The sequence below is a fragment of the Mixophyes fleayi genome, chromosome 4 (assembly GCF_038048845.1).
Source record: "Mixophyes fleayi isolate aMixFle1 chromosome 4, aMixFle1.hap1, whole genome shotgun sequence".
Lineage (NCBI taxonomy): Eukaryota > Metazoa > Chordata > Amphibia > Anura > Limnodynastidae > Mixophyes > Mixophyes fleayi.
Window position 1 is genome coordinate 134102771 of NC_134405.1, and position 24472 is coordinate 134127242.

The following is a 24472-nucleotide window of genomic DNA, read 5'->3' on the forward strand; positions in this document are numbered from 1 at the left end:
TAAGACCAATTGCACAGTAGTCAATCTTCCTAGATGTGGTCACAAGAGAAAGCTTGATCAAACATTGCAGCATGGGATTGTTCGAATGGTGGGGAAAGCATTTTGATCAAATAGATTCAAGCTGACCTTCAGACTTTAAATACTGGGTGTCTTGAAAATGTGCATGGCATCATGAAATTTGGGTTCAACCTTGTCTTTTAATCTCCAGTGTCTGAAAGCTGGGTCTCTTTTGACGGTCTTAGGTCTGCCAGCTGGACAATGACCCCAAACACACTTCAAAATACATCCCAGGAAAAATTTTGACCGAAGACTGTGCTACCAAATATTAAGTCTAAGTAGCTGATAATTTTTGTCAATGTGATTTTTTATTTTCATTTTCTGATTTAAATTGATATGCAGTATTAAATTCAGAATCAAAAAAAGGTTCTGTTATATTAAAATAGAAAGAATTGCAGAGACTTTAGTTGCTCTCTGTTAGAACCCACCATCAAAACATGCTTTTTGAATCTGATACAGATATACACTATATGGACAAAAGTATTCGGACGCTTGATAATTAAACCAACAGGGACTGTAATGACATTGTATTTAAATACATATACTTTTAATATGGAGTTGGTCCCCCTTTTGCAGTGATAATAGCTTCCACTCTTCCCGTAAGGCTTTCCACAAGATGCTGGAGTGTTTCTGTGGGAATTTACACCCATTCATTCTGTAGAGCATTTATGAGGTCAGAAGCTGATGTTGGATAAGAAGGCCTGGCTCGCAATCTGTGTTCCAGTTCATCCCAAAGATGTTTGATGGGGTTGAGGTCAGGACTCTGTGTGGGCCAGTCAAGTTCTTCCACACCGAATTCATCAAACCATGGCTTTGTAGCTCTTGCGTTGTGCACTGGAGCACAGTGATATTGGAATAGAAAAGGGCCTTCCCCAAACTGTTGCCACAACTTTGGAAGCATAGCATTGTCCAAAATGACTTGGTATGCTGAAGAATTAAGATGGTCTTTCACTGGAGATGAGGGGCCTAGCCCAAACCCCCAAAAATGTACCCATACCATTATCCCTCCTCCACCAAACTTCACAGTTCACATAATCCAGTCAGGCAAGTAATGTTCTCATGGCATCCGCCAAACCCAGACTCGCCCATTTGACTGCCAGAAAGTGTGATTCTTCACTCCACAGAACACGTTTCCACTGCTCCACAGTGAAGTGTCGGTGTGATTTACACCTCTCCATCCGATATTTGGCATTGGTCTTGGTGATGTGAGGCTTGCATGCAGCTGCTTGGCCATGGAAACCCATTCCATTAAGCTCCAGCCGCACAGTTTTTGTGCTTGCATTAATGGCAGTGGAAGTTGGAAACTCTTCAGCTATGGAATCAGCAGAGCGCTGGCGACTTTTATGCACCATGCGCCTTAGCAGTCATTGACACCGATCTATGATTTTACGTGGTCCACCGCTTTGTGGCTGAGTTGCTGTTGTTCCTAAACGCCTCCATTTTCTAATACTATCACTTACAGTTGACCGTGGAGTAACCAGCAGGGATGAAATTTCACGAACCGTCTTACTGCAAAGGTGTCATCCTATCACATTACCACGCTTGAAGTCACTGAGCTCTTCAGAACAACCCATTTTGTATCACAAATGTTAGCAAATGGAGACTGCATGGCTAGGTGCTTGATTTTATACACCTCTGGCAACGGGTCTGATTGAAACACCTCAATTTAATAATAAACAGGTGTGGTCAAATACTTTTGTCCGTATAGGGTATACCAAACTCAACCACTATCCCATTTGAAATAAATAGAAAAAATATTTCCAGTAAAGTCCTCTGAGTCTTATTCCTGCACGTTCAATATGGGATGTTTTTAAATTATACTGTAGATACAGTGCCCCTTGGGCAAATCTTTAATAATAATTAAAAATAGGCTTAAAATATTTGATGTTAATCGTAATAAGAAAGTACTTATTCCTCATACTCTACGGAGGATTGAGGTGAATTCACTGGCACCACTCTGGTAGTGGTCTTAGTTTCTGGAGCCACATAACAGTGGCACAGGAAAGCCTTTTAGAAGATCTGAGTAGAGTTCATTTGAACCCTGTTGGAGTGAGTGTGTGAGAGGGGTCTTTAGTATTTGGGCTGCTGCACTCTGATTCCCCAAGTGGGTATCAGAGGGCAGCAGCGCTGGAACAACTACTAATTAATCCTGATTGTGTCTTGCCCTGTCATTGCTATAGATATGGACTGCAGCCCTTGCAAACAAATTTTGCTCAAACTTGGCTTTAGACCCCTTGTACAAACGCCTAGGAATTGTTTGGCTGGGTATTTTACAGGTTAAGATGTATAGGCCCCTCCCCCGCAAACCCTGGTAGTGCCTGGATTAGGTAAAGGAACAGGGGCTAATTTACCACCTCCCAGCCAGTTTTGTAAGAACTATAGCTTCTTCTCTGCTTTAAATGTTGGTGTGTGTAACAGCTCATTTTTAGAGCTCTTTCTGAGCAAATAATCATCACCACTGCTACTACTTCTCCTGCTCTGTTCTTGTGAGACTGCTATACTCGCATAACTCCCAACAGTTAGAATTCCAAAAATGGTACAAAATAAGCCCCGCACCTGCCCTCCCAAACTCCACCCACCAGTGATTACATTGTGTCAACGCTACCCACTTTCCCCATAAGCCACTCTCCTTTTGTTGGCCACGAATTGATCTCATTACTCATTGTCCTGTCTCAACATCCTGCCAGAGGTGCTGTAGTAGTTACACATACTACACAGAAGCAAGCTGTTCCAGTAGCCTGTTGATGGCAATAACTATTACCTTATAAATGGGGGCCCTACATTGATGCGCAATTGACACTTAGTTCATTAGTGGCTTTTTGGCCACGTGGCTTCAGTAGGACTGGTCCTTAATGACAGGTTACTGATGGTAAGCAAAATAACAAACAATCTAATGCCCTTATGGAGTTGGAAATTGGGTCCATCGTGTCACAGTAGTTAGTCCAGCATTTTGAATTTGGTGCAAAATTTCACTACTATCAATCGGTTCAGGTTGAGTGTGTGTTTTTTTTTTTTTTGTTTTTTTTTTTGTTTCCCCCCCCCCCCTTCGTTTGGTAGATGCCTAGACAGATACCTGGGCTCTTAGTATTCCTTTAGGCTGGAAATTCTTCAACTTTCATTTGCCTCAGCATGTTCTTCTGCCTCTAGACTGTTAGCGCTCATGAGCAGGACCCTCCATACCCTCTCTCTAAACCTCCTTTATCAGCCTTATTTGTAATCATCATCATCATCATCATTTATTTATATAGCGCCACTAATTCCGCAGCTCTGTACAGAGAACTCATTCATATCAGTCCCTGACCCATTGAAGCTTACAGTATAAATTCCCTAACACACACTAGGGTCAATTTGTTAGCAGCCAATTAACCTACCAGTATGTTTTTGGCATGTGGAAACCGGAGCGAACACAGGGAGAACATACAAACTCCTCACAGATAAGGTATTCTGTTTTTATGTATGATTTTGTGGCATCTTCCAAATAAGATGATGACCCATTACATATACTCTAATAATTTAATTTATTTATATTTTTGGACTTTTTAGGCAGTAATATGGTGTATAATGCCACATATACGCTGGTGCTATAAAGATTGTGAATCCTTTGGCATTTTCTGCATGATATGAAATGTCAGTTTGTGAGAAGCGTGTTCCCCTTTGTTGTGTCTGTTCTAGGCCCATAGCAGGGATAATACTTGCACACCTGGATTGATCCCTCTTTCACCACTTCTGTGCTGGAGCACTAGAGCCCTTTAATCCTGTAACATTCTCTCTTTTGTATCTGCCAATATTTTTTCTTTTTTTTATTATGTTTGTTGGGACCCATTGTTCAGTGTTGTTTTCAGTATGACTTGCATATTGTTGGGCAGTTGATGATTGATTGCTTTCCTTTATCATTGTTCTACCTCTAGCCAAAATAATTTTATGCAGTTTGCCTTTTTTCTTTAAAATATTTTATTCTATTTTCTAGTTCATAATGAATATAACTCATTTCTGTTAATCAAGAAATTCAGTTGTGCAATCTAACCCATGTAATAATAAACTCAATTTTCCCTCTACGCAAGCATTGGTAATAAAATAACTTATGCAGCATATTGAAAGAAAAATGTGCCAGATCACATTACGCATCCTTTGCATTAAGTGTTTTTGTAGCAGAGTACAATGCTGTAAACACACACAGACTTCCTTAACAGTTCTATTGTACCTGTCACTTTACACTGATTTAAGAAGACAATCCAATCTTCTAGAAAACACCTTTTTTAAATAGAAATGTTTAAACATAGCACCCCTAAAGTATTGTATAATAATATTATTAACCATATTTTCCCAATCTAATTTAACCTCAAATTACAGTTGAATGAATAACCTGTAACTCTGAATGTGGTTGAGTTGTAATAAAGATGGAGTCTCACTGTTTGGAGATTTGAACAGTATTCCATAAAACTTATTTGTTTTGCCAACATAGGAAGGCAGAACCTGTTATTTGATGGCCTTTACTGTCTGGGTGCTGTCATGGTGAATTGTTGGGTAAATTGTGGCATCCAGTGTAACTTATTGCTCTAAGTGACTTAATATGTGAGTCAAAGAAATATTCACTTAAACCAAATCTTCAAAAGATAAAAAAAAACTTGGTAACTGACTGTTCACTAAAGATTGTTAGACCGTTTGTGTCAGGGATGTGGCTTGAACCCTTGAATGGTAATTAAGTTTCTGCGTGCTTCTTGTTAAATTAATTTATTCTTGGAATCGTTCCCAGAGGAGAAAGTGTATTGTGATCAGTAATTACACACTACTCTCATCATAGGGTCACAGAGTGCTCCTGCTACTTGTCACCATGTGGCAGATAATATACTCTCACGCAGGCAGGCAGTGAAGATGTTAAACCCGCAATCCTACTTCTTTCAAGAGTAATGTTTCCCTCCCTTTGTAACACATCCTCTTTACTTTCCTTGTATAGTCTACTAAAGCCATCTTTTTATATTTTATCTTTATCCCCTCTATTATCAATTTGCTTTTGTTCTCATTCCTTTTCAGCCTTATTTCCCTGGTGTTTCGTCTGTTTCTCTTTATGCTTCCTCCCTATCTCCTTTATTCCCCTCCCACCATCTTTCTCTCAGTCACTCTAGTGTTTCCCTATCTCTCTGGTATGATCAGTTCTACTGTCACAGCAGACCTCCAATGAGATATTGTAACACAGTATGCAGCAGAACTGCTGAACATTACCTCTTCTGTCTTTACTGTGTCCACGTGTCTTTACTATCCATTCAGGTTTATTCTTATATACCAACATAAATACATATGCAAAATGCAGTTTTTACGTTTTCCAGCTGAAAATAACAAGCTGTAATATATACATGTTCTTTGTAATTTCTTGATATTATTGTGTTCAGTGTGCAGGTTTTGTCCAGTTAACAGTCACCATGGTTGCCCTGTCGCTGAAGATCTGTGTCCGGCAGTGCAATGTGGTGAAGACCATGCAATTTGAACCGTCCACCGCGGTCTATGATGCCTGCCGGATCATCCGGGAGAGGGTTCCCGAGGCTCAGTCTGGCCAAGGTATCTATACCCGCTTTGCTTTATTATGTCACCTGGCCATGGTGGAATTGCATTTTCCTAATACTGATTATAAAATCTAAATATTCATTATGCATAGTGTTTAACCTATTGTTGATCATGTATTGCAGTTAGAAATTATGCCTGTTTCTGTAGTGCCTGTCCCTATATCTTCCAATGAATAGTGCAAGGTATTATCATGGTTCTCATTACACTCAGGATAACACTTATGGGTGAAAAAAGCTCCACATTCTTTTACAGGGCACAACAAAGTTTGAAAAATACTAATTTCATGGATATTAGTGTTTGGTAAATTCTGTATCTTTAAAGCTCTATTGCAGTACTATAGGTTAGTTATAATCTTCTAAATCCACCAAAACAGTTCAGTTGATTAGTGTCTAAAATGTAGTTTATATCCCAGTAACTATTGTAAATCTGTAGTAATATGTTCTATGGCTGTTGAACTCTCTAGAATTATCAGTTTTTCATATGTTTCCATTGTTGCTGCTGTGTCTGTATTTTGCACAATGGGGCTCTTGTTCAAGAAAACAGTGTTGTGTTGTGCTGTGTTATAATCCTGGGCACAGACCCGAGAGCCTCTCTGTGACTTGACCCCTTCCCTTTGCCCACAGCATTCGACTTTGGACTGTTCTTATCAGATGAAGATCCAAGAAAAGGAATCTGGCTGGAGGCTGGCAGGACCCTGGATTATTACATGCTGAGGAATGGGGTATTGGCCAACATATTACTTAATTGCATTTAACCACATTAATATAGAGCCCCAGATGCACAGACAATGGTTAATAAATTATATATAGCACTATAGCACTGCTGCTTTGTCACTCAAACATGTTTTTATTGTATAAATGCATGGAAATAGATATATTAACTGACTATAACGTGGCTATTGAGAACTCAAGTGAAAAGAGAAGTGACCCAAAATGAAATGCTGCTGTATATTAAGGTTTTCTGACAGCAGTGTGCGCTTGTGTCCTTCCTTTGGATATTCCTGACCACCTCATTATAGTCATCTTCATTTTTAATCATATTTGGTCCATAACTGCATAGATAACTTATGCAGCCCTTTTTCACATAAGTCCCATATGCAGCTAAATACAAGGCCTTTGCTACCCAGTTGATCATTTATACACAGTTGTTTGTCAAAAAGAGTTAATTTACACTCATGCAATGCTTCAAGTCCTTGATATAGTAACTTAGTAACAACTCTGATCTGTTGTAGAGAAACTGTATTTAAGATCAGTCCTTCTTTGGCAGTTCAGTGACAACCTCTCAATGCATATCATGTCCTCTCTTATTGAAAGAGCTCAACCTCTTTCTGTATAGCTTATCGTGGACCCCTAACATTGCTTACCGCTCTACTCTCCAGGATGTCCTAGAATACAAAAAGAAACAGCGACCCCAGAAGATTCGAATGTTAGATGGAGCTGCGAAAATGATAATGGTGGATGACTCTAAGACCGTGGGAGAACTTCTAGTGACCATCTGCAGCAGAATAGGTGAGGCAAGCTTACCTTGCCAGATGCTTGGCAGGCTTGAGCATACTGCTTGTGTTTTGTCACCAAAATTATTTGAAAATTATAAACTAGCTACCTTTTAAGGCTATGCTTAAGGTAGTCTTCTGTTGTATTTTTGACCATTTTTACATTCTAGTATTAAGTAGCGATATTTCTTCTATAAATTCATAACATTAACTTTATAACTTGCATGTGGAAAAAAAAGCATAACTAGTTGTAGATTTGAGGGTTTTATGATTTTATGCTGATGCTATTGAGATTTTTTTGCTGTCACAGGTATAACAAACTATGAGGAGTATTCTCTGATCCGTGAGACTGCTGAAGAGAAAAAAGAAGAACCTACTGGAACACTAAAAAAGGACAGAACTCTCCTCCGAGATGAGAAGAAGATGGAGAAACTAAAAGCTAAGCTTCACACAGAGGATGAGTGTGAGTGAACAAAGAGAGGGGGCAACTTCAGATGTATTTCAGCACAATTGAAATAATATATAGTTGCTAAATGCTTTACAATCCTATATCCATAATGCTCTGTAACAAGCTTGTGGCATTAAAGTAACTTTGTTATGATGATGTCATGATTTCCTTGAATTGAAGAGCCTTTTCCCCTTTTCTTTTTAGTTATCTAGTGAAAAATGCATTCCCTTAAGCGCTGTTTCTGTAATCTCCTATCTGATTGCACTCTTAATGATATTTCAGTGAACTGGCTCGATCACAGCCGCACATTTCGTGAGCAGGGAGTTGATGAAAATGAGACTTTGCTTCTCCGAAGAAAGTTCTTTTACTCCGATCAGAATGTGGACTCCAGGGATCCCGTGCAGCTCAACTTGCTGTATGTTCAGGTAACCTGTGGGGGCATATTGTATAATTTCATCATTGTTTTCATTATTCCAAAATATGGTGGTAGCACAGTTGGGCAGTGTCTGAAGTCTATAAAGGTTTCCCTATGGAAGACCACACTGGAAATATATGTTGTATCCGTTTTAGGCCCGTGATGACATTTTGAATGGTTCTCATCCTGTGTCATTTGACAAGGCCTGTGAGTTTGGAGGAATTCAAACTCAAATTCAGTTTGGACCTCACGTGGAAGTTAAACATAAACCTGGATTCCTAGAGTAAGTAAACTTTGTCATCATGTCATACTAAAACATCACCCTCTGTAATGTTTCACCCAGCATGCTATAAATATATATGAAATGTTTTACATAAAATGTGAGTGTTCCTTAGTTGCTTTTACTGTCTATTTGTGTTTAATGTAAAATATCTGATTTTTTTTCTTCCATTGAAATGGCATGATTATAAAAATGTTTAATGCATTTAAATGCCTGGTAGATTATTATATTACAGATATATTTAGTCTATCAATAAACGTGGAAAATTAAACACTATTTTAATTTACAGAAAATGGAAACTCCTTTATGGCCTATTTCAGGTTAACATTTAGTATAAATTAATTATATACAATTTTAAAATTGATTTCTCCAGATTTCTACCAATAATACTTTTTGTTAGCTGGGCACCTCTCAGTCTTTTACCCCTTTTGTCAGTGGCACTAACTAAATCACCCAATAGCCCCTTCTGTGTGGGGGATAGGACACTATTACATGTGACTTTGTTTCCTGTGTTTCTTGTAAGCACCAGGTAGATTCATTAATTGTTGCTTTCTTTCAGCTTGAAGGAGTTTCTTCCAAAGGAATATATCAAACAAAGAGGATCAGAGAAGAAAGTATTCCAGGTACAGTTACACATAAGATGGTGACTCTTGTATTGTAAATATTATTTATAAACTGGAAGTTTATCAGAGGTTGAGGATTATTCTGCCCAGAAAGCTTAGTCTAGTTTTGTTTTTTTTTGGTTTTTTTTTAATGTGCACAACTTCTTGAATAAATTGTCTGTAATTATTATGTTAATTTGTGCCTAAATTTATTTCCGTTCCACTTACCACTCGGTTGAAACGGAAGTAACACTTGTCTTTATGAATGGGCTCCAGTATTTACACTTAACCTTTTGTACATAATACTGGCTAAAAATCAGACTTCTACAAGGCAGTTCCGTTTGTTTGTAACACTTAGTAACTTCTGACTATTGTGGCCATCAGGATCATAAGAACTGTGGAGAAATGACAGAAATTGAAGCCAAAGTGAAGTATGTGAAACTGGCTCGGTCTCTACGGACCTATGGCGTCTCATTCTTTCTGGTTAAGGTAAGAGTTTTATGTAAGTAGTTCTGTTTTACTTTAGTAGATATTGATATTCAGATGAGAAAATAGCACCCATCCAGCCACAATCTAGCAGATGTCTGTTCTACAAATCCACTGGGATGAAAATAAACTTTTACATCTAGTGTATAATGAATTTCAATATTGGCTTCTGTGTATTCCTGCCGTATACAGTACGTAATACATTTAAAATATGCAGATATCACACATATTATACTTGTGTGATGTCAATATAATCCTCAGCATTGTGCCACATGCTCTAAAAAACAAGGTCTGTTGACAGGAACACAGATCTTATGCAGTCTGCTATATGCAGGGAAACCATTTTATGCATTAGTTTGTTGCTCTGCAAAAATCCTAAAATTGTATAAACAAAAATCATGCCTATTTCAACTGTGCTTCTATCTAAATACTGCTTTGTTCAAAGGTGTTTTTCACCAAAAAATGTTTATATAATTTAAAGGGCATGTATTTAAATAGAATAGGAACTATTTATCTGAAGGTACACCTGTCACCTGTCTTGGACCGTAATATTAGGGTTACTATGCAGCAGCATCTACATTACATCCCAGCAAACATTAGTATTAATCTGGAATGTCCCTGTGTTTTCTCTCATACAGACTACACATATAAAATAAGTCTTTAGTTTAGAGCCACTTTTATGTGGTTTAACTCAACAGGTACTAACTAATGTGCAACTGAATGGGAACCAGCTGACATTCTGGAGTTAGCAGTTCTTGTCTTGGCTATCTTGTTAATAGATTGGTATGTATATAGTACATGTCAGAAGTCCAGTTTTACAGCCACCCCAGTGTGCATATTTCTTCCTCTAAAAGTGTCATAATTTTACTTCTTTAAAATGTGTCAAGACCAGATTTAATACAGTTAGGAGTAGTTTGAAAGCTCATGTAAATGTTGTGTAATTTACACCCTTTGTAGGAAATGCGTAAAGTTATTCCTTATATATTCACTGCTCATCAGGTATTTTTTTTCAGTGTTCTGTACTGTATTATCCTGTATGGTCCTCTGTCTGTTTTTCTGTACGGCGCCCTATAAATAAAGAATAATAATCATCAGAGGGTTCCAAAATCTACTTCCTGCATTTTCTTCCTGCATTATAAGTTACTTTGTTGTATGTCCAGCAATGTTTAATATAACATTGTAACTAAATCTCTAGTAGTAGAGCTGCTTTCAAAAAATCACCCATAAAAGAGTCAGAGAATTCCAGTTTAGATGGGAAAAGCAAATGAAGCCTTAATTAGCATAGCAAAAAAAAAAATAAAAAAAAAATTCCTCAAAATGTTGCTTTCTGTTTGGCAGTTCTGGGAATGTTTCTTGCTTATTACTGGTTAATCTTAGTACCAAGACCAAATACTCTATAATGTCCCAGATTTAGTGTAGTCTGATATCTTTATTCACATATCATGCCCCCACCTTATATGAGGGTAAATATTGTGTGAGAAGACCACTTTGTAAAAAGTCTTAAATTCTAAATTTTGTATAGCCTGTATTAAATTGTCATTTCTCTTTTACTGCTATTTGCCTTTGACTTGCTAGGAAATAAAGACATTGCATAGGGCACTATCATTTCAGCCTCACTTGCTTTTGCTTCCAAAACGGAGACATAAATTCTTAAGTGATAATTTGGGAAGAACATATAAAAATTTAGGTATTCGCACCAAGCACTGTCTGACTACATTCAACTCCATAAATATTTGGACATCGACACAATTCTCATATTTTGGCCTCTATACACCACCACAATGGATTTGAAATGAAACAAACAAGATGTGCTTTAACTGCAGACTTTCAGCTTTAATTTGAGGGAGTTGCAGTTCCAGACAAGTGTAAGCGTTGAGGATATCATCCACATAAAGTGAACGCTTTTAGTCTCCAGGGCCAGTTCGTATGGGTAAGATATTTTGAGAATTCAGTGGCTCCATCAAGAGAGCAAAAAGGAGAGGGAAAATCGGGCAGCCTTGTCTGTTGCCATTCTCAATAGGGAAAGGAACTGAGGCGGCACTGTTAGCAAATACGGCAGGAGAAGGATTATAGTATAATGCAGCACCTCCGCATAAGAGTCGACCTTGAAAGCCTATTTCTTTGAAAGTACTTCTCATAAAGGTCCAGGAAACCCTATCAAAAGCCTTTTCAGCTGCTAGAGACACCACCAAGCGCAGGTATGATGTTTGCTAGCTGTAGAAATCCAATCTATTGCCCTCCTCGTGTTGTCTGCACTTGGGGACCTGGGATGAAGCCCTCTTAATAAGGGAGGACCAGTGTGGGGATCAAAGAGGCCAGTCTATTTGCCAGCAGCTTAGCAAACAGTTTCAAGTCAACATTAAAAAGTGATATAGGTTGATAACTATCACATAGGCTAGGATCACTGCCATCCTTGTGAATGACCATGATATCTGCTCAGTAAAGCAGTAAAACAATCAGCCTGCGGAGCAGCAGAATTTCTAGGTGATTTGGTTGTCTGGGATATATTTTCCTTGGTGATGTCCCCTTTTACAGCGGCAGACTGGGCGTCTGTAATGTGGGGCAACGCGCAAGTGAGCAAGAAGTCCAATATTTTGTTATGGTGAATTTCTGAGGCCACTGAGAGAGAGTGAAGATTATACAGTGACGTGCATCTGCAATTGTTTGTGGGTCATATAGAGGATGTTGGGACGAATTCTTAATTGAAATGATCCTGTTTGATTGTGCCCATTCTGCAGTTTACTAGCTAATAATGTGCCTGCCTTGTTCCCTGTCTTGTAAAAATGGTGCTGTAACCACTGGAGACTCTTGGCTGTAAAGAAATTTCAGACTTGTCATTCCTGTACACAGAGGAGGTCTCGGCTGAGACCAGTGATCGCGTAGTGAGTCTACAGTAGGTCCCATGTGCGGCAGAATGTGTGTAGGTTCTATCAAGAGTCATAGAAGTTGTTCTGAGAGGTCTAGGACTGCAATTTACGACTTTCCCAGGCAACCTGGCAAGTGCGCAGAGTAGTATCTGTCTAAGTTAAGATCCAGGATGGCATTGAAAAAACTGCACTTTGCAGCAGTATTAGGAGCATACAGTGTTGAGACATTGTGCTAAAGAGACAGTCAGTATGAGACAGTGGCCGTGAGGATCTGCATTGGAGATATCAAAACGTTTTGATGAGAGGTAGTTGTGAAGGTGTCAGGAAAGAGAGAGAACATTGGGGGGAATCCCAAGAAAACGTGTGTGTGTGTATAGAGAAATACAGTATGAGAACACTGCAACATATCAAAACAACAATAAAAGCAGCAGGAAAAACAGGCAATGCAAGTAAAACATAGAACAAAATGGTGAAAACCAGCACAGTGGAAAACGGTATAAGCACTGGTATCTCCGTTCGCAGAGGAGCAAGCACCATTAATCAGGATAATCAAAGAGGAGAAACATATCCCGGGCCTATCGTGCGTCTCAATGGGGGAGACAGATTGTGCATGCACAACAAACAGTAAGTGACTGGTTGTCAACAAACAAACTTCTGGAGAAATGGGGAAATGAGGGTTACCATGTAAATATTCAACATAGTATGTGTTAATCACACAATGAAGAGAAAATAGTCAGTGGAAGACGGCAGGATCATGTGCAGGAAGCGAAGTCAAATTGCAGAATGTCCCTGACATGTGGGTAGAGAGATTGGTCTGCAAAACAGTGGTCCAGCTGCAAGGGAGAAGAAAACAGCAAGAGAAAAGCGCAGTGCATATAAGTTTTTGATGAAGATCATCCGTTAAGCACAGGTCCAGCTGGCTTCTGGAGCTTATAGGCTGGAGGTGTCGGGAGATGAGGTGGAGAATGAAGGATCTTGTGGACTTGTCCCTCCTGAATGACCAGCAGATGAAAAAGGAAGTCAAATCGATAGAACATTTTATGATTCTATACTGTTTTTGTCGTACGGGAAAGGTCCCAAAGTTTTTGCAGTTTTGAAGGAGCTAGGTCTTGAAACATTTGAATGTCCATTCCATCAAGGTAAGCGGAGAGGAATGTTCTTTTTATTTGTTGTAAGCAAATTATGACATCCCTAGGGGGCAGGTTTGAGAGAGGTTTGAGCAAGATACAGATTAACATCCTCCGCTGATGCATCCGGAAGACAATGACAAAACCTTTCTTCTAAGTATATAGGTAATAGCTCAGTGTCCACAGATTCAGGGATTTTTCAAATATGGATATATTTTATTTTCCATATCCTCTAAATGTTCTCTAAAAGATTACATTTTTGCGGGAACTTCCATCAGCTCAAATTCCACAAATTCCTGAAAATGACAAACATAATTGTCTTTTTGCTCTAATGCAGCAGTCCTGGAGCCCAAAGCAGCTAACTCCTGTTTAAATTCAGTCGGCAGTCATTTTTTTTTTTTTATGTCTTCCTGTATAACAGCCCTGACTTAAGATTGAATAGTCAATTTAATGATGTCCCTTAATTGTGAGGAGAAGGTAGCTTGGTCAGCAGTGCCAGAGTCCTCTAAATCGGAATAAGATGGGTAGGGTGATGACGTAGTAGAAGCTTGGTAGCTGACCACCTTAGATTTTGTTGACAATGGGGGCATATTCAGGGAGAGCTTTTTTGTGTGGTTTTTTTTTTGTGTGTTTTTTTTGTGGGCGTTGAGCAGCAAGGAGCATGGCACTTGTAAGTGGCATGTAGACGTAGTAACCGTGGACGTACAGGTATTCGCAGTTCAGTAGTAAATATAAAGCTAGGGATCCCCCCAATATTACAGTAGGTTAGGAGGGCATCTCAAACAGGTCGAGTCAAAAATACAGCAACTACTGGTAGAGAGCAAGTTATAGTGTGAGTGTTATCTGTTCCCGTGTGTTTGTTATAGTCAGAGTATGAGCCTGTGCCGGATAGGAAGCTGGTTGTAGTGGTGTATGTAGTGTGCCAATGAACAAGGATTCCCTTATAGCGACTCACCCAGGCAGAGTGTACAGGAGGAAGAACACTGGTAGCAGGAATCCTCAGGAAGGCACACACTAGCTTGGATGTGGTGGCCCAGGCAGACCAATGTGGAGGATGGCAGCCGCACATCTGTGGATGGTATAGTTGTGTAAGTGCTCCGTGTCTGTTGTGGTAGTATCAACTATACAGTCCCAATGGAATGAGGCTAGTATGAGGGTAGCACGTTTTAAGCCTGGAACCTCTGTGTAGTGTCACTGAAACAGTCCACCAGAGCCTTTCTCACTTTAGACTTGTTTATGTTTTATCTATGTATTTCATACTACTGTTACGTCTGTATTTTTACATATATGTACTATTTCCTAATATCGTCTTTTTCTACTTGTGAGTAATTTTCTCAGTAAATGCATTGTACGGTTGGACAAAAGAAATCTGATTTCACGGCACATTCTTTTTGTCTGCATATTCTGCTTTCTCCCATCTTTCATCTCCTCCGGTGCTTTCTTAACTAATTATCATCCTCGTTAAGATTTGATTGTTTAACCTAGACACTTTCCCTCCGGTCAGATCACTGCACATTTTCTGCTGACCTCACGATTCAACAGATCTGTAAAATGCAGCCCTGAAGACTTGATGTGCCTACTGCAGCTGATAATTTGTAGTGAACTATATTATTTTTTATATCCCAGGACTTGGTTCCTAGTATTTTAAAACCTTGATTTTACTCACAAGGGATTCTATGTAGGGTTTCAACAGATGTTGGAGGTTCATTGTCTAGATCACTTTATTTGCATCAGGGCTGGACTTAGGCCCTTGCATGGGTTATGTCTCTTCGAGTTAACCAGACACACACTTTTCTGGGCTGCTTTTTGTTAAAATTATCAATTAAATGATTGCATATTTATAACCAGTACAGAGCCAACATAATCCACTTCCTAGCGGAGTTCCTTGTTTTCATATAATCTCGACTTCTGCCATTCCAGGAGAAAATGAAGGGCAAAAACAAACTTGTGCCACGTCTACTTGGGATCACTAAGGAATCAGTAATGAGGGTGGATGAAAAAACAAAGGACGTGCTCCAGGAGTGGCCTCTGACAACCGTTAAACGCTGGGCTGCCTCTCCAAAAAGCTTTACTCTGGTATATACTGATTATCTCATGACATCTGTGTGTGACATGACCTTTCTATTTCCTTATGATGGGTGTGACATTAATAAGTAGCATTATTGGCGGGTACAGTATTGTACCACTGGCATGTAGACAAACATTACTTCATTTGGAGAAGCACTGCATGGAATAGAACAGTTAATACACTGAGGTGAAAGTTAAATACAGATAGGCATCCTTTCAGATCCCTTTCTTATCCCTTTTCCCTTTTTTTGGTTTCCTATTTTCTGTCTATCTTCTCGTGTTATAACAAAAGAATGGGAGAAGTTCATAGCCTCAGATATGTGGATACCTACTGAAAGAAGGATAATTTAACACCTGAATAACTTGATACATTTGTAGGTTTGTAGAGAAGAAACTAGCCCCACTTTTTATTTTTAAAAAGAGAATACATATTCCCTTCTGTAAATAGCCATCACTGTTTTGGAGAAGGCTCAGAAGCAGAATCTAGTGTTGTAGTAGGTGGCTTCATTGTTTGTGATCCAGTCATATGTTACTCTCAACAGCGCTGCATATCCCCATCTTTTGTCTGAGCATATGGTAGGTTTACAGAAAACATTGTAGAAACTGATTTTTCTCATTAGCCACACTGTGTGGTTATCCATAGCCATTTAATCAATCATATTATCCATTGTGCAAGATCACCGGTTCTTTTTGCCAACTATTTAATGTGTCCATTGCTTTTTATCAATTACTGCTACTATTCGTGTTCTAAACACATCTTCTAGTCTATGATCACTGCGCCTATTGGTTAATTCTTCTCATTTTTACAGCTATTGATCCTTTGTATACATTCTGTGGATCATATCTGTTTTCTTGTTCCATTCAGGATTTTGGAGAGTATCAGGAGAGTTACTACTCCGTGCAAACCACAGAAGGGGAGCAGATCTCCCAGCTCATCGCTGGATACATAGACATCATCCTTAAGAAGGTACAGACACTTTTCTTGTAGCTAATAATGTTGTTAAACAGAATTTGATTGTAAACTTATGATCAGCGCCTTCTTCATTGTGTGATTGTTAATATAGTTTTGTTCTTGCTGGAAAGTGCTGTGGAGTATGCTTGCGCTGTAGAAGTAACTATTGATGATTAACTTTGTATTTTTATGTGATTACTTCCTTCTCAACCACATAATCATTCATTTTTTTCTTACATTAAATAATTTTTTTGTTTCTTATATTTTTTATAAACAAGAAAATCTTGTGTATGCTAAGCTTTGCTTTTGTTTCTGTGTACTGCAATTTGGAGAATTTGATAATGGGACATGCAGTTCATTTTAGTTCTTAGTCTTTCCCTTTAATTATGTGAATGTCTGCCCTTTTCCTAGAAACAAAGTAAAGACCGCTTTGGCCTAGAGGGGGATGAAGAATCCACAATGTTAGAAGAATCTGTTTCACCCAAAAAGTGAGTATATTATTTTTATCAACTGTTACTGAAGGGGCTTTGAAACCCCCCAAAATATCCCAAGTACTATTACTCTTGTCTCCTGCAGGTTCAAATATCACCCACCCAAAATGGTCATACATAAGCACAGTTAGCTTTATTTATTAAGTAAGCCTGTTGTAATTGTGAACATATTTCTATTAACAGATCCACCATCCTTCAGCAGCAGCAGGTCACTCGGCCTGGTAAACCTGAGCATGGCACAGTCGCTCTCCCTGCCATTATACGCTCAGGATCAAGTGGCCCAGAGACGTTCAATGTAGGCAGCATGCCGTCGGCACAACAGCAGCTTACTACAGGCCAGATGCACAGAGGTCACATGCCACCACTGGTAAGCACGAAATCTGAAAATGAAGCGTGAATGACTGGTCCATTGAGTTGTTAAATGGAAATAAGTTGGCTTCAGTGTGAGATTGTGTCATGACTGAAACTTTGAGCAAAACTTTACATATATAGGAAATGGATGATGCTCTATTAGTCAGACTGTGCACACAGCCATCTTCAGTGTAATAATGCATCTTTATAAAGAAAATTTATTTGACATTGGTGAAAGTAGACATCATTTAAGACTCCAAACTACCTACATGTCTTGTGACAAATGACAGTCCATGACTTAAGCTCCTTTCTGAAGGTTCTACCATCTACTGAAGCTCTGGTTATCTTGATACATTTATTTTGAATGTTTCATACGGATAATACAAAGAACCCTGCTTCTCCCTGACAAATTGCAATTATGTGCAGTTGGACATTGTCCAATGCTTGATGAAGTCAATCAGTTGCTTAATGATACCTACTCATGCAAAAGTAAACACATTTTCTATTGTGTGTTAATTAGTTTCAGGGCAGCCATTGGTAAGTACTCAAAGTGAACTGATCTCCCCTCATTGAATTGGAATGAATTCAGGGAATTTCTATGGGCAATCTAAATACACTTTTGCATCCACAATGGGGGTGTGGGGGGCGGCATGTAAATTTGTGATTATATACAAAACAAAATTTGTCAGAAAAGAGAGCTGAAAGGAAAACATTAACCCCCAAATAACCAGAGATAGTTGGCTTAATAATGTATGGATATAGTTTTTGGTTTTCATTCTGTTTATTTTTGTTTAGAAGTCTAAGCAAATGTAATATTTGTTTTCAGAAGAAAGAGGGCTTTTTTTGGCAGCATATTGAATTATTTATTCTATTGACATTAAGGAAAAAACTGGTATAATCACAAAAAATACACTTTACACTTCCCAAAATGACCAGAAAATTTCAGCGCCTAGTTCTCTTGAGCATGGCGATACCAGATCTTGATATACAGTGTGACGGGCTTATTTCCCCACCCTTTCGGGAATGGGGCAGCAGTGGTTTCTTCCTGTCTGTAATATGCCAATATTGATCACTCCTAACTGTGCTTCTTGACCATCAGACACGAAGCAACAATAAGTGTCAGCTGCTCACCACTGTGGTGCCCCCAGTTGTAGGAGAATAATTGCTTCCAGCAGCGGGGTCCTTCACCGGCACATGAAAACCATTGCCTCTGGTAGTGTATGTAGCTGCTGTAGCACTACTTTGCTGGTGACTGTCGCTGGATTCTCCTGACTGCTTACTTAAGATCAGGATTGCTAGGTAGTGGGCAGTGTTGAGTCCTGGGTTCAGTACAGCTCAGGAAAGAATTGGGGGGGGGGGTGTGTTAGCTCTGTCAATCATATGATTCTGCAGGTGTAGGCGTTTTGTGGCAATAAAACATGATCTTTAAGCAGTTAAGTGTTTATTGTTAATCAAAAGTTCTTTAAAGAGCTTTTACATACACACTAAATTAATGTTAGTAAATATGCCAACACAAACTCTTAAATGGGGCTTTGCTGTACTTTTATATGTAGTTTTTACACGTTGTCAGGGGGTAATCTAAGCTGTATGTCCCTATAGCCAGTCCCAGTTGGTTCACTCCTCTTGGAAGTGAATCATCCTGGACCTTGTACACAGACGATTGTACTAGGTGGCAGTTGCTGTGTATTTTGTTTTTGTTTTTCTACTCCTTGTTCCATGACGTGTGGGGGGGACTCTGACCCTTCTCCAACCTGGTGCCACTTATTCTTGGCTGTGAGATTTATCTTTAAATCTTCCAGGAGACCTACTCAAGAGTGTAATGCCCACCACCATGCCAATATCTAGACATGGCAGCCAGACTCTGGTGCAGCAATTTCCCTGCTTGTCCCTACTGAAGATCTCCAGAACCCAGCCTGGTGCTTTGCCTTCTGGGTCTCCAAGGAAGAGATGTGTTGCCGTTATTCATTTAAACGACATAATTAACCATTACATCACCATAGCACCGAACATTAACTAACAGTAAGGGCAGACCAAGCTACGTGTGTGTGTATATATTTTTTCAAGGTTTGGGGTAGTTTAATTTCTAATGCCTGGAAACACCACCTCACTTTCTCCAGCAGCTACTTTCCTTGTGAGGGTAGAAAAGGTTGCTAGTAACTTTGCTTTTCATTTCATTCATTGTTCCAGTGATCACGTGACTCGGAACTATGCCAGTTTGTCTTTGCCTAAGTTAATTGAACTCTGACTGGCAGCTGCAGTACATAAGCTCCTTGCTGCTGCCTATACAGGGGCTAAAAAAACAATGTACTATTGGATTATACGGACCAATCTGTCTTTTACTGTAATTTTTTTAAAAAACATTTTTTAGAACCTTTAGTCCTTGGTTTTATCAATAGTGTATTTTACTGTTTATTATGTTAGTCCTTATGTCAGTATGCTGGTATTGCAATGTGTGGAATTTCGAGATCCAATATTGTGTCCCATCTCCTTTTCTTCTATACACTTATGTCGATTTTATTTGTAGCAGAAAACAGTGAACCATTTCTAAGTCTGCGGTTCATTAAATGCCTTGGTATGCTCATCTTTTCAATTAATCAGATCCCAAACTGCCCAGCCATATGTCACTGCTAATTAGCAGAATAAATTGTTTCCTAACCTACTTTCTATTCGCTTTAAAGCCACTAGAAAATATTTGCAGTAGTCTGCAAAGATGTGTATACTACAGTGGGAGCAAAGGGCGTCTTTTCCCTCTGTTTTCGTTTCATGATCAATCCTGCTATTTATATTCATGGATGCATGTAGGTGAATGGACAGAAGTGTTCTTGTAGCTAAAGAGGAGGAACAGATGACTTGTAATTAAGCTACTGCACACAAGATTGTGGTGGATGGCAAGCAGTTGAAACATAGCAGTTATCGTGTTAAATAATGTTTTGATTTTGCTAAAGAAAATAAATATGTAAGTATATTATAAAAGGATGGTGTAAGTGATTTAATTCCTCACTTCACACACTATCTGATCAGACATGAAGAGAGGCTAGCATCCTATTGGAAATTAATTAGATTTTTTTTTCCTTCTGCTCAGACCTCTGCTCAGCAGGCTCTGATGGGGACCATTAACACCAGCATGCATGCAGTTCAACAGGCAAATGATGATCTAAGCCAAGTGGACAATCTACCACCTCTAGGACATGACATGGTAAGAAACATCTCTTGTCATCTCCATCTAAATTGATGGTGTAGTTTATTTCATAATGACTAATAAAAATGAATGCATATATCTGCCTCTGTCCAGGTATCTGCTGTTGTAAAAAGCTGTGGTCAGATACCGGTTTACTTATATCTATTGTAAAGTATATTTTTGTTTGCCCTTTTTCTTTTCTTTTTAGGCATCCAGAGTTTGGATTCAAAACAAAGTTGATGAGTCAAAACATGAGATCCACTCCCAAGTAGATGCAATCACTGCAGGAACAGCATCAGTAGTGAACCTGACTGCAGGTATTGTCATGCACACTTAACAACTAGGTTTTGCTTGCGTTCTTGGGCTGTTTGTTAATTCTTAAATGAACATCAAGTTTTAAAAATGATTTATTTATGCAAATACATTTTATTGTACAAGATTGTTCTTCCTGTCTGTTTTTATATATAAAGACAATTTATGAAGGCATACTTTCCAGCACTGACTGCACTCAAGCTTGTTGGCTAGCAAAATGCAAATGTGCAGTAATAGTCATCAACCAATCTGACTTTTGCTTCCATTTTCTAGCATGGTATAGATTAGACAACATGGAATTAGTTTACCTGGGATGCAAGAAAATGTTTTGTTTTCTGACAGATTTTGTTGTGTATTCATACACATCTTTATTTCTCTTTAATTCTACGGGGGGACACTGTAAATGCTGAGGGTATAGAGTGCAATGACAGGATCTTTGGACACTTTTAAATTTGTCTCCAAAAACGTAATCTCCTCCCGCTCTATACCCTGGAAATTTGCTGGGGATGTCAATTTTACGAAGTGCATACGTGAGCTGGGTGATTTTTATTTGTATTTTATTTTTTTTGTGTTTGAGGCTATTTTATTTAATCTTATTGTATGGTAATTGCTGAGGACGCCTGGAGCATGCTGCAAAGGTGCTGCGACAGGCTCCACCTTCTGCTCTCAGCATGGGATTGCCTCCAGGGGAGACCCAGTCACTACATGCAGTGTCTGCAGTGGCATCAGGCTCTGTGTAACTACAGCAAAGGTAAATGTTTGCAGGGTCCCTGGTACAAAAGTGTGTGTGTGTTAGGGGGGGGATTAGATGGGGCTCCCTGTCCAGGCAGCCTCATACTAGGCATAGGATAATGATGGAGGTGGAGCTCCTTTACCTTGTGATATGGACACATTTATCTACGGATACCAAGCTGTGAGACCGCCATCCTTTAGTGCTGCTCTGGGTCTTTGGACTCCTGGGTACTCTGAGCGGTTTTTCTATGCCCTAGTTAGAGCACACCACTCTGATTTGGTAGGGCCGTTAAATGAAACGTCTGTGTGGTGACATACCTCAATCATCTGGGAGACACAAAGCTCTGGTCTTGAGAGGATCCGGCAGTATCTTGTGATGAACATTGCAATGGTGTTTACCCTGGGCTTGGAATACTGGGATGCAGAATTTCTCAGCTAGCCCCTTCTCTTTGGGATGATATTACCTGGGTACCATGGATCCTCTGTCTGTTTTAACCTTATCACCTAGGAATTGCCTGACAGCGTGGTTTAGACTATGCTCCAAGCTAGGAAGCCAGTTTTGGCTAGGATTTATTTCGGGACCTGGAAGCCTGTACCTCCTGGTGAGAATGGATGTCGTTTTTTCCTCTTTTCAATTCGACCCATTTACATATCTTCTTGGTAAAGGGTCTGGAGACTTTGTTTCTGTAAGTTGCAAGTGTCTGCCTTTGTGGAAATTTTATATTTTTCCCCAGCGAATGCAGACTGTTTTAGGGAGCGGTACATGTGCCTATTCGCATTTTTGGATTCTGGGGAATAAATCCTACTTATCTGGCAGGCTTTCTTTTTCTTGGCTATCTCCTCTGCTATGTTAGATTGAGGTGTCTTTTTCTCTAGACAGCGTTGTTCTTTCTGATGAAGTATGAAATGTTGACAGTCATAACGTGAACACCATAAGGTTTTCAGTCATAATGTTGCCACAGTTAGCCACAGGCTAGGGGGAAAGTCAGAGTTTCACAGGGGACATTGCTTGGCTATAGTGGCCAGCCTAGGAACTCGATTCTCACGTGGGGGGGTGGAACACAGGGAATTACTTTCATCCCTAGATATAAAGGATGCCTACTTGCACTTCCCCATATGGGACAGGCATCCTTTTCCCCTTTGCTTTGCTGTCCACAAGACGCATTATCAGTTCTGGGCTCTACCCTTTGATCTCTCTTCCTCCCCCAGTGATTTCATTAAAATTATGGCTCTCATGACAAGCCTCCTGAACTCTCGAGGCATCACTGTCATTCCTTATTTGGACGACATGTTGTTAAAGGCACCATCTGACTGTTTTTCTACAGCACATTAGAATGACTATTCAATTTCTAAAAACTCACAGTTGGGTTCTAAACTTACTCAATTTGTCTTTGATTCTAGCACAAAGATGCAGTTTCTGGGCCTCCACTTTGACACGTGTGTCAGAAGGTGTTCCTCCTGAAGGACAAGGTGCTTTCACTTCTAAATAAGACTACGTGTCTTCTGGCCAAACGTGAAGTGTCCCTTCTCCATTGCATTAAACTGCTAGGAACCACAGTGTCCATGTTCAAAGCTTTGCCCTTCGTCCAGTTTCATTCCTGGCTGCTCCAAGGGGTACTTCTCAGAAAAAAGTCCAAATCCTTCCTTCATTTGGACCAGCAGATCATCATGGTCAACCATGCATCTCTCCCTCACGTGGTTGACCAGAGCCAATCCGGTCAAGGGTCAGTCATTCCAATCGTGGGAGTGAACCTTCATTACCACAGAAGCCAGTCTGTCTGGTTGGGGTACGGTCATTGGTCATCTTTGGTTGGAGAAGAAAACTTTTGCAGTCAAACTCCGACAGACTTTGTTGCTGCTGGACTCCCTCCTGCCTGCTATACATTAGCCTGGATAGGCTAAATATTAGTCTTTCTTTATATTACACTGTACTTGCTATAAAAGAGGAGGTATATTGTGTTTTACAAGAGATATAGTGTTGTAGTTACATAATTGAATATATTGTTTTCTACTCACTAAAATGTTTACATATAGAATTTGATTGTAAAAAAAAAAAAAAAGAGATACTGCTGGTGTCTTTGTCAGGGATTAGTGGTATTCTTAGGGGTCACTCTGCACCTGTGTGATTGTATACTATACTTTCTATCCTGTATTGCTCCTAATCGGTAATTATGTCTGACAAGCGAAAATCTACCAAAGCTAAATTTCATAATTGTTCAAAATGTAAAATAAAATTACCTGTGGGACAAGAGGACCCTGGGGCCCTGTGCGTGGGCTGTGAGGCGGGGTCTCTCCTATAGCCATGGAGGAACCGATGTGGGCAATGTCTTTACAACAGTCAGTAGATTCTCTAGTGCAGCTTTTGAGCCGCCCGAAAGGGACTTCAGTGGTGGAACACCCCTCTACCTCATTAGTAGGTGTAGCCCAGATGGCAATATTGTCCCAACAAGAGGAGAATTCAGGGGTAGGTCCAAGTGGCCTTCCATCCTCATTAACTCCTTCAGGCCTTTCCCAGGAGGAACCGGCCTGGTCCAGTGCCTTGGTTAGCAGTATAGAAAAATTAAACCGGTTTCTAGACTACCAAGGACCATCGGGGTCTAGAAACAAGAGACACAGAGTGAGCCATCCTCTCTTCTTGGTCTCTGTCTCTGAAACTTCATCAGAGGAGGAGGGGGAACTTCTGCATGAGTCAGATTCCAGACACGGGTCTTAGACCTGGATGACTCAAACAGAAGCCAGGGTATTGAGGATCTAGTTCTGGCAGTACGGCGGGCTTTAGACATTGACAAGCCTAGACCAGTTAGCCCAAGGGGTTATTCAAAAGGGATAAAAAAAAAACATGATTTATTTTTTCCCTTCTTCGGAATTAAGGGGGAATCTAAAAGGGCCTTGGAGGCCCTTCCTTTTTCGGCTCTGTACATTTTGGACCAGAGTTAGATACCATTATTTGCCAGGCAGCAGGGGGGAAGAGTACGTTCCTTCCCGTTAATGTGTTAAAGCCTCATACACCGAGGAGTAGCTCCTTTCGCCAGCCCTTAGAAGGAGGCCCCGGCTTT

General features: G+C 39.7%; 1 protein-coding gene across 4 annotated transcripts in view; it reads left to right on the forward strand.

Annotated features, from left to right (window-relative positions):
- Positions 1 to 24472, forward strand: part of TLN2 (talin 2) — a 198991-nt gene that overhangs the window by 62618 nt on the left and 111901 nt on the right. For all 4 annotated transcript variants that reach the window (XM_075208360.1, XM_075208364.1, XM_075208361.1 and 1 more), the window contains exons 3-16: positions 5445 to 5610; positions 6240 to 6337; positions 6995 to 7124; positions 7419 to 7571; positions 7839 to 7981; positions 8127 to 8254; positions 8811 to 8874; positions 9238 to 9342; positions 15254 to 15409; positions 16266 to 16367; positions 16764 to 16840; positions 17027 to 17210; positions 20277 to 20390; positions 20581 to 20689. In XM_075208360.1, coding sequence (XP_075064461.1) covers positions 5475 to 5610; positions 6240 to 6337; positions 6995 to 7124; positions 7419 to 7571; positions 7839 to 7981; positions 8127 to 8254; positions 8811 to 8874; positions 9238 to 9342; positions 15254 to 15409; positions 16266 to 16367; positions 16764 to 16840; positions 17027 to 17210; positions 20277 to 20390; positions 20581 to 20689 — 1699 coding nt within the window. In that variant the 5' untranslated portion in view covers positions 5445 to 5474. The remainder of the gene's footprint in view (positions 1 to 5444; positions 5611 to 6239; positions 6338 to 6994; positions 7125 to 7418; positions 7572 to 7838; positions 7982 to 8126; positions 8255 to 8810; positions 8875 to 9237; positions 9343 to 15253; positions 15410 to 16265; positions 16368 to 16763; positions 16841 to 17026; positions 17211 to 20276; positions 20391 to 20580; positions 20690 to 24472) is intronic.